This window comes from Natator depressus, chromosome 13 (genome assembly GCF_965152275.1).
Source record: "Natator depressus isolate rNatDep1 chromosome 13, rNatDep2.hap1, whole genome shotgun sequence".
In the NCBI taxonomy this organism is placed as follows: domain Eukaryota; kingdom Metazoa; phylum Chordata; order Testudines; family Cheloniidae; genus Natator; species Natator depressus.
In genome coordinates this window covers 34,724,095-34,734,777 of record NC_134246.1, presented here as the reverse complement: position 1 = coordinate 34,734,777, position 10,683 = coordinate 34,724,095, and the positions used below count along the sequence as shown (strand labels likewise).

At 49.7% G+C, this 10,683-nt stretch overlaps 1 protein-coding gene across 1 annotated transcript; it reads right to left on the bottom strand.

Annotated features, from left to right (window-relative positions):
* Nucleotides 1-3,478: 3,478 nt before the first annotated feature.
* LOC141997505 (olfactory receptor 5A2-like) lies at nucleotides 3,479-4,164 on the bottom strand. Its single transcript, XM_074969885.1, has one exon. It carries the CDS (start codon nucleotides 4,162-4,164, stop codon nucleotides 3,619-3,621), a length of 546 nt encoding a protein of 181 aa, XP_074825986.1. The 3' UTR covers nucleotides 3,479-3,618.
* Between the last annotated feature and the right edge of the window lie 6,519 nt (nucleotides 4,165-10,683).

Genomic DNA, 10,683 nt, shown 5'->3' with positions numbered 1-10,683 from the left:
GGCAAATCACAGGAGGGAGCTTCAAGTGTAAGGGTAACCAAACCAAAACCCAAAGTTTGGGGCGGGGCAGGGAGCAAACACCAAAGGGCTGGGGCGGGACGGCAAACTAACAATAAGGGAAACTCCCAGAGGGTCAAAGGAAGTGGCAGGTGGGGCAGGCTGCAAGGGAGAAGGGGCAAACTAACACAGGGAGGCTGGGGGGCACAGCAGGGAGGGGGGCCCACCAGCCAAACGCAGCTGGGGGGAGGATAAGTCCAAGGTGGGGAGGCGCGTGTGCACATGGCGCTTGTGTAACTCAGTCATTGCTGCTCACTGCTGCAAACAGTCCCAGGTGGTGAAAGGGGGAGAACAAACAGCCACGTTAAGGAGCGAAGAGCGGGTCTAGTTGGTATGCGCGGTGGTGGAGAGGGCAGTGTTGGCAGTGGGGGTGGAGGTACGGGGGAGCAGATGGATATAGGGAAGGGCTCCATGCCTCTCCCCCTTGCTCACCACAACAGCAATGAAAGTCACCACCACCCCAGGAGCAGAGATGTTAAAAGTCACTCCCTTTGTGAAGAAAGCCCCTCCACAATGTCCCTCAGCAGGAATCCTCCTCTTCCTCCTTCTCAACGGCAGCAGTGGCTCTGAGGCAGCAGCAAGCAGCCGGCCAAGCAGAAGGGACCCATAGGTGGTGGTGGCGGGGTCCTTGCTTCTCTCTCCGGAGGCGGGGGGAGGGGCAGGCCGGCAATGCCCCCCCACACTCAGCAGTAGCAGCAGCAGTCCAGGGAGGGAACTCCAGCTGGCAGCAGCCATCCAGGGAGGTAGAGCTCCAGCCAGCAGGGCAGCCAGAGCAGACTGACCAGTCTCTGTAGTGAGGCGAGGGGGAAACTGAGGGGCCATTACACTGCCCTTGGAGGGTGGAGCCTAGATCGCCCCGCTCTCCTCACCAGAAGTACCGGGGCGTGGCTGGAAGTATAAAGGGCAGGCCCTGCAGCACAGCTGGGGCAGAACCTGCGGAGGAGAAGGAGGCTCTGCCTGTCCTGCAGCGTCCTAGAGGGGAACCTATACCTGGCTGGTCCTGATCCCGAGACGCCAATGAGGACTGGCCTGGAGTGCCTGCCGCGGTGTATCCCAAGGAATCAGAAGAGGCCTTGAGGCCACAGATATTAACCCCTGGGGAGGCAGGAAGTAGCCCGGGACAGCCCCGGGGCAGCCAGCTGTGGCTCAGTTTGCGTGTTGTGGCTGGATCCCAGGTGGCCAACTCCCTACACTTCCATGAGAAGCTCCTGCTCTGGAGAAGGATGCTCTGTTATCAGTCTCCTGTAGACTGTTTGTTTGCTGGCTGACTGAGCTTGGCCCAGGCTAAAGCCAGCCCTGAGACTGTTTGTTGCTGGCTGCCTGAGCCTCCTCAAGCCCAGGCCCCCAACGCAGTTATGGACTCTGTATAAGGGCTGGCACCTTGAGCCGCCCAAACCCAGGCTAAAACCCGACTGAGTATTGATCGCCCAGCCCTATTGTGGGCTCTTGACTGTCCTGCGGACTCTGGTCCTAGCCAGATCGGACCGGACTCAGTGGCCTCCCTCCCCACAGGAGAGCGAGGGACCATTACAGGATCACATCTTGAAATAAATCTTTCCTGAACCCTCACTTCTGGCTTTCAGCAGCCGCCCGGCCTTTCCAAGATCATCATCAGAAGCAAGTTTCCCACAGATCAGGACACACCAACTCAAAGTGACATCAGACCCTGCCAGAACAACAGATGCAAAACCTGCAGACATATCTCTACTGTCACAATGAGCAACACTCCCCTTACCACACCTTTCAAGACCCATGGGTCCTACAGGTGCCTATCATGACATATGGTGTACCTCATGCAGTGAATCAAATGCCTGGACAACAGCTATGTGGGTGAAACCAGACAATCACTGTGCTCTCAAATGAACTGAATGAAAAAATGATAAAAGGCAAAGGATCACTTTATATCAGTCCCTTGAAATATGTGCTAACTACTTATGCTAAACAAGCTGTTCCAACTTGTGACACACTGAGTACATTTCCCAGACCCGAAGAATTATTCTGTGTAACCTTGAAAGCTTGTGCCTCTCACCAGGAGAAAGAATAAAAGTGTTTTCTTACCCTCCTTGTCTTTGTAATATCCTGGGACTAACACAGCCACAACAACAGTGCATGACTCTTTTTTTAACACTTTCCACCTGAAGGTTTTCAGATGTCAGTTGCCAAAAAGCAAAACTTTTTCATTTTTCAAGTTTCAGTTGTTTTGATGAAAAGTAAAAATCTTGTGCACACACACACGTAGCTCTTGTATGCTGTATTTCTGTATCAGGGCCCACTTAGAACCTCCTTCTTTCACAACTGAAATCAGATTGAATGATCTTTGTTTCATTCAAATAATATGAATTCTTTATAAGGGCCATACATTTCCTGACAGCGTTTCTCAGGGCCTCCTTGACCTCTCTGTTTCTCAGGCTGTAGATGAGCGGATTAGTCAGAGGAGTCAGAACAGTGTAGATGACTGAGAACACTTTGTTCAGGGCTCTCAGTGTGTTGGATTTCGGTAGCATTTAGACAATAATGATGGTCCCACAGAAAAGTACTACAATGATGAGGCGAGAGGAGCAGGTGGAAAAGGCCTTTTGCCTCCCAGTGGTTGAAGGGATTTTCAGGATGGTGCTGATGATACAAACATAGGATGTCAGGGTTAATAGAAATGGGGAAACTGCATCTAGGAAGGAAAATATATAAAGAACCAATGTGATGAGGCTGGTGTCACTGCAGGAGAGCTTTAGCATTGGAGTGAAATCACAAAAAAAGAGGTCCATTTCATTGGGGCCTGTCATAAATATAAAGGGAAGGGTAAACCCCTTTAAAATCCCTCCTGGCCAGAGGAAAACTCCTCTCACCTGTAGAGGGTTAAAAAGCTAAAGGTAACCTCGCTGGCACCTGACCAAAATGACCAATGAGGAGACAAGATACTTTCAAAAGCTGGGAGGAGGGAGAGAAACAAAGGGTCTCTGTCTGTCTATATGCTGCTTTTGTCGGGGATAGACCAGGAATGGAGTCTTAGAACTTTTAGTAAGTAATCTATCTAGGTATGCGTTAGATTATGATTTCTTTAAATGGCTGAGAAAAGAATTGTGCTGAATAGAGTAACTATTTCTGTCTGTGTATCTGTTTTGTAACTTAAGGTTTTGTCTAGAGGGATTCTCTATGTTTTGAATCTAATTACCCTGTAAGGTATCTACCATCCTGATTTTACAGAGGGGATTTCTTTACTTCTATTTACTCCTATTTGTATTAAAAGTCTTCTTGTAAGAAAACTGAATGCTTTTTCATTGTTCTCAGATCCAAGGGTTTGGGTCTGTGGTCACCTATGCAAATTGGTGAGGCTTTTTACAAAACCTTGTCCAGGAAGTGGGGTGCAAGGTTTTTGGAAGTATTTGGGGGGAAAGACGTTTCCAAACAGCTCTTCCCCAGTAACCAGTATTTGTTTGGTGGTGGTAGCGGCCAATCCAAGGACAAAGGGTGGAATATTTTGTACCTTGGGGAAGTTTTGACCTAAGCTGGTAAAGATAAGCTTAGGAGGTTTTCATGCAGGTACCCACATCTGTACCCTAGCGTTCAGAGTGGGGAAGGAACCTTGACAGGGCCACAGAAAATTAATTGTGACATAAAAGACATCATTATTGTACAAGGTAGAAATCCACTTATCCAACACCCCACTGCTAGCTGGAGGCACAGCCTGCCGTTCATACGGGTTCCATGGTGCAATGGTTTGCATATGGCTAAATACCAATCATAAGACATTGCTGCCAGGAGATAACACTCTGTAGTTGCTAGAAAACAAAAGAAAAAAAACTGTGTCATGCAGCCCCCCACAGAAATGGTTCTGTCCCCAGTCAGGAGACTGGCCAGCATCCTAGGCAGGACGGTGGAGGTGTAGCAGGTCTCCAAAAAGGACAAGTTCCCCAGGAAGAAGTACATGGGAGTGTGAAGGTGTTGATCAGTCACAACTAGAGCAATAATGAGGAGATTGCCAGCAACGGTCACAATGTAGATCACTAGGAAGACCAGGAAGAGAAGGGTCGGCAGTTCAGGGAGATCCCCAAACTTTAGGAGGATGAATTCTGTGATGGCTGTTGGATTTTCTCCTTCTCCTTTCTCCATGAGCTGTATCGTGTGACAGTGAAAAAGTAATGAGCATCTAAAGATTTGGTTGTACCATGAAATTAGGCAGATTTCCATCATTTGATTCCATAAGGGTTCCAACAGCAAACTGAGAGCTGGTTTTATATTCTCTCATACCAGAGAAACTTCTTTACTTTGAGACTTTTGGAATAAAATTTCCCACCCAACCAATGAGCTGCCACCCGGTTCATTTTCCACTCTTCTGCCCCACACCCCAACTTTTTTCATTAATCTATTCTTAGATTTAAGATCAAAAGGGACCATTCTGGGCTGGAGTTTGGCACAACTGATTAAAAGAGCTTTAAACTAGGAACTTAGAGGAGATGGTTGGGAGATGCTCATGTAATCTCCACACAATATTTTAACCTTGAGATGGAGGAAAATCAAGTGAGAAAGGATACAGAAGTGGAGAAAGGAACAGCAGAGGGTAGGAGAATGGACTTTAAGAGGAAGGATAGTGCTGATACCAATCAGACAGGTGATACTGGCAGTAGAATGACTGTACCCAACCGGGCGAAGCCAAGCAGCAATAACTACAATGTTTGTACACCAGTGCAAGGAGCCTGGGTAACAAAATGGAGGAACTAGAACTACTGGTGCATGAAGTGAAGCCAGATATTATAGGGATAACAGAAACATGGTGGAATAGTAGTCATGATTGGAATAGAGGTATTGAAGGGCTGTTCAGGAAAGACAGAAATAAAGGCAAAGGTGGTGGAGTAGCATTGCATATGAATGCTGAGGTAGACTGTAAAGAAATTAGTAGTGATAGCTTAGATAAGATAGAGTCTGTTTGGATCAAAATCACTTTGGAGAAGAAAGCTACTTAGAGGTATCCCTGGGATAGTGCTTGGGGTGTGCTGCAGACCTCAAGGATATGATCTGAATATGGACAGAGACCTTTTTAATGGTTTTAATGAAAAAAATACTACTAGGAATTGTGTGGTTATGGGAAAAAAACAATTACTTAGCTTCTCGTAATTGTTGTTCTTTGAGATGTGATGTTTAAGTCCATTCCAACCAGGTGTGTGCGCGCCGCGTGCAGGCCAGTCAGAAGATTTTCCCTTAGCAGCATCCGTAGGGTTGGCCTGGACACCCCCCGGGAGTCACACCTTCCTGGCCCCCAATATAGCTCCCTGACGACCCCCCACCCCGAAGTTCCTTCTTGCTGGCTACTCCGACAGAGGGGTAGGAGGGTGGGTATTGGACTGGACATGAACAACACATCTCGAAGAATAACAGTTACAAGAAGGTGAGTAACCATTTTTTTCTTCTTCAAGTGCTTGTTCATGTCCCATTTTGGGCCTGTTGTATGATCAAAAAGTGTATCATAAACTTGTGTATTGAGGACCATGTTGCCGCTCTGCAGATCTCCTGGGTGGGGCCCTGCACCAGGAATGCAGCTGAGGAGGACTGAGCCCTGGTGGAGTGAATGGTGGAGCCAGCACCTTTACCAGGCCATAAGACTCCCAAATGTATGATGAGATCCACGACGAGATGTGCTGGGATGAGACGCAGAGGCCCTTCATCCTGTCCACCACCTCTATAAATAACTGCAAGGACTTTCAGAATGGCTTAGTTCTCTCTATATAGCAGGCCAGCGCTCTGCAGACATCTAATGAGTAAATCCTATGCTCCTTGTTGCAGGAATGCGGCTTAGGATAAAACACTGGGAGGAAGATGTCCTGGCTCATGTGAAACTGGGAGACAACTTTATGAAGAAAATCTGGGTGTGGTCTGAGCTGAACCTTGTCCTTATGAAATACTGTGTAAGGGGGCTCAGATGTAAGTGCCCTGAGCTCCGACACTCTCCTAGCTGAGATTATAGCCACCAGGAATGCCACACTGTAAGAGAGAGAAAGCAGGGAGTACGTCACTAGTGGCTCAAATGGAGGACCCGTAAGTCTGGTGAGGACCAGGTTAAGGTCCCAAACTGGGACAGGCTGATGAGTTTGTGGGTAGAGCCTGTTGAGGCCTTTGAGGAAACGGCTAACCATAGGGTTCGCAAAGACCAAGACGCCATCTGCACTCGGATGGAAGGCGGAGATGGTGGCCAAGTGGACCCTTACTGATGACAAGGACAGATCCTGTTGTTTAAGATGGAGGAGGTAGTCCAGTATGAAAGGGTCGGTGACTGATGGTGTTGCTCTAACCAGAGAGAGAACCTCCTCCACTTGGCAAGGTACATTGCCCTTGTAGAGGGCTTCCTACTGCCAAGGAGAACTTGTCTGACTTGATCAGAACAGGACAGTTCCATGGCATTTAGCCATGGAGCATCCAAGCTGTGAGGTGCTGGAGGCAGCCGTGATCCTGCGTGATCAGGTCTGGGACCAGTGAGTGGGGTTGCCATGGACATTTCCAGGAGCGATGTGAACCAGTGCTGGTGTGGCTATGCTGGAGCTATCAATATGACCCAGTCCCGGTTCCTGTGGACCTTCAGGAGCACCTTGTGGACCAGCGGTATAAATGGGAATGTGTAGAGCAGATGGTCCCCCCACTGGAGAAGGAAGGCATCCGTGATGGAACATGGGCTGTGATTCATGAAGGAGAAAAATAGTTGACACATCCTGTTGCCATGTGCGGTGAACAGGTCTATCTGGGGAAAACCCCAGAGAAGGAAAATTGAGCTCACCACATCTGTCCCGAGGGACCACTCGTGGCCATGAAAAGTTCGGCTGAGACTGTCCGCCAGCTCGTTCTCTACGCCGGAGAGATATGAAGCCTGCAGGTGTATCGAATGCTCTAAACAGAAGTCCCACAGTGTGAGGGCTTCCCGGCACAGGGGAGAGGAGCATGCACCACGCTGTTTGTTGATATGAAACATCACCATGGTATTGTCCTTGAGGACTGATATGCATCTGCCTGATATGTGGGCTCTGAAAACCTGGCACACCAGGTGCACCGCTCTCACCTCTCTGACATTACTATGCCCCCAGCCCAGATCCGAGTCATCTGTAACTAATGAAAGTTAGATGGCTGGGGGCTGGTGAAAAGTACTCACACACAAACCACCCGTGGGTTGAGCCACCACAGGAGGGAGTCCAGTACAGGGTGGGGCAGGGTTACGATGCTGTCCAGAGCGTCCTGGGCTGGTCGATAAACCGATGCCAGCCATGACTGAAGTGGGCAAAGTCTGAGTCTGGCATGCTGTACTACATAGGTGCACACAGCCATGTGCCCCAGCAATTTCAGGCAGTTCCTTGCTGTAGTTGTTGGGAACTGTCTGAGGCCCTGTATGATGTTCCCTAGAGACTGAAACCTGGTTTCTGGGAGGTATGCCCTGGCCTGGGTCGAGTCCAGTACTGCACCTATAAACTCTATCCTCTGCACTGGGGACAGAGTGGATTTGGCCTCTCTGAGAAGGAGACCTAGTTCGAGGAAGGTCCTTCTTGTGAAGCTGACCTGATCCTCCATTTGAGATCTGGAGTGACCTTTGATCAGCCTGTCGCTGAAGTGTGGGAAAACCTGAATCCGGTGCTTGCACAGGAATGCTGCATCAATTCCCATGCATTTGGTGAAAACTCAAGGTGCTGCTGACAGGCCAAAAGGGAGGACGGTAAACTGATAGTGGCTGTTGTGCACCACAAATCTGAGGTAACCTCTGTGAGGAGGAATTATTGGTACGTGGAAATACGCGTCCTTCAAGTTGAGGGTGGCGTACCAGTCTCATGTATCCAATGAGGGGATAATGGAAGTCAGCGAGACCATGTGGAACTTGAGTTTCTTTACAAACTTGTTGAGCTGCCACAGGTCCAGGATGGGTCTGAGGCCACTCTTGGTTTTCAGTATTAGGAAATACTGGGAGTAGAATCCCTTGCCCCTTTGCCCCTGTATCTACTACTGTCTTTATCAGTGGCAGGGCTACCCATGGTGGACCCAAGGACTGTGAGGATGTCCACAACTGGGTCTGACTCCTCCACCACCTCCTCTGCCTGTATGACCAGGCTTTGGGCAGCCCAGGGCAGGAGCTGCTGGAGAACCCGATTATCCTCCAGAGCTGCAGCCACCGACACTCCTGCGACCGCTTTATCTGGTGAGGATGATGAGGAGAGAAATGGCAGCGGACCTTGCTCATTGCCTTCAGCACCCCTTGTGTCTCTCGGCATGTGGTATTTGATGGGATGTGGTGCCAGGGCCACTGGACCATACTAAATCCAGCGGTGGTGACCTTGTCGACGCCAACGGACTTGGAGCTGCAGCTGTCAGTGGTGCTGTTGATGGAAATGTCGGGGTCGGAGTTGTTGTTTGTAGCAGAGGGTCCAGCACTTCGGTAGGCGGTGCCAGTGTTGCTTATGATGGAACAAAGGATGCTGAAGACACTGACGCCGACCGGGAACTTGGACCTGACCCTGGCTCTCGTGGTATGCCCAGGGTTTCCAAAAGGGCCATTGGGATGATGGCTGCCACTGCTGGGTAGGGTTGATGACTCTGGAGCGATCTGGACCTCCTACTCCTGGACCTGTTGGAGTGATAGGAGTCCACCTCCAACTCTGAGGTCTCCGAGTAGGAGGACCACAGAGGAGCTGTGCCCTGGGCTGCCAGCAACCGGTGCCAAGAGGCCGGGGATCAGTGCAGCTCTTTATGTGTACTGGCCATGCTGGGGAGAGGTGCGTCGGGGATGAAGATTGGCGCACCATCAGCGCTATTTTGACCCTGGATTGGAAGTGGGGCCACGCAGTCACCGGCGACTTGTCCCTCCTCTGTGGGGAGGTTGGTACCGGGAAGTGCAGCATGTCCTTGGTCGCCTCAAGTGCCTCTGGCCTTGATGGGAGCTGGAAGTGGTTGCCTTGGCAATGCGGGGACCGTGGGGTATTCGGACTCGACTGGACCCCAGCCGGGGCTGGAGTTGACGAGACCCTGGAGGGGTGTAGGGACAAGACAGTCTGTCCCGAGGCACTCGTGGACGCCACCGACCCTTTAGGCTTTCGCGGGGGGGCCCGACCTCTCTCCAGCCTCTTCTTCTTTAATGGCACCGGGGATTCAGAGCAGTGCCGCACCGAGGATGGCTTCTTATGACCCAAGCCATGACTGTGCCGAGGGGCCTTAGGGTCCTTAGTTGGCACCGGTTCACACACTGTGGATGCTGGAGCACTGTGCACAGATGAAGAGGTACTCAGCTCAGGTTCGGCGGATCCGGGATTAGACTGTGGTCATAGCACCACCTCCATTAGCAGGATTTTAAGTCTCTGCTCCTGGTCTTTAAGGGTTCTGGGTCGGAAACCCTTACAGATCCTTCACCTTTCTTTCTGGTGACTCTCTCCGAGGCATTGCAGACAGGAAGAGTGAGGGTCACTCTTGGGCATAAATTTGCCATAGTCCTCACAGAGCTTAAACCCTGGAGACCCAGGCATAGCCCAGAGGTGGGGAAACATTGGGAGGGAACCCCTCCAAACAAAACTAAACTACTACAACTGTATCTAACTACTAACTAACTAAAGAACTATTTACACTGTAGGTACAAAAAACTACAGAAGACACTGCCAAAGCACTTGCCACAAGGGCGAGAAAAGTTCCAGCTAGCCATCACCAGCGGTAAGAAGGAACTGGGGGGGTGGGGGTTCGGCAGGGCGCTATATTGGGCACCATGAAGGCGCGACTCCAGGGGGTGCCCAGGCCGATCCTACGGACGCTGCTAAGGGAAATACTTCTGGCTGCTGTGCACACACCTGGTTGGAATGGACATAAACAAGCTCTCGAAGAAGAACTTTAACTTCCCAGATATAGATCGGAGGACAAGTGCTACTAATAATAGTAGGGCCCAGATTTTCCTGGCTGTCCGAGATGACAGATTTATTCATCAAATAGTTGCCAAACCAACAAGAGGTGATGCCATTTTAGATTTGGGATTGGTGAGTAATGAGGACTGCATAGAAGAACTGGTTGTAGGGGACAACCTTGGTTTGAATGATCATGAGCTAATTCAGTTTAAACTAAATGGGAGGATAAACAAAAATAGATCTGCAACTAGCGTCCTTGATTTCAAAAGGGAAAACTTTCAAAAAGTAAGGGAATTATTTAGGGAAGGGGACTGGACTGAAGAACTGAAGGATCTGAATGTGGAAGAGGCTTAGCGTTACTTTAAGTCAAAGTTGAAGAACCCATCTGAAGCCTACATCCTAAGCAAGGGGAAAAAATTGTAGGGAAGGGTTGAAGATCAAGTTGGATGAGGAAGCATCTCAAACAGGTGACTAAGAGAAAGCAGAAAGCCTACAAGGAATGGAAGATAGGAGGAATCAGCGAGGAAGGCTACCTCTTGCAGGTCTGAAAATGAAGGGATAAACTGAGAACTGCCAAAAGCCAATCAGAGTTGGACCCTGCAAAGGAAATTAAAACCAATAGTAAAAGGTTCTATAGCCATATAAAGAAGAAGAAAATGAGGAAAGAAGTGGGACCACTAAGCACTGAGGATGGGGTGGAGATCAAAAATAATCTAGGCATGGCCCGACACCTAAACAAATACTTTGCCTTAGTCTTTAAGTCCAATGAAGAGCTTATGGG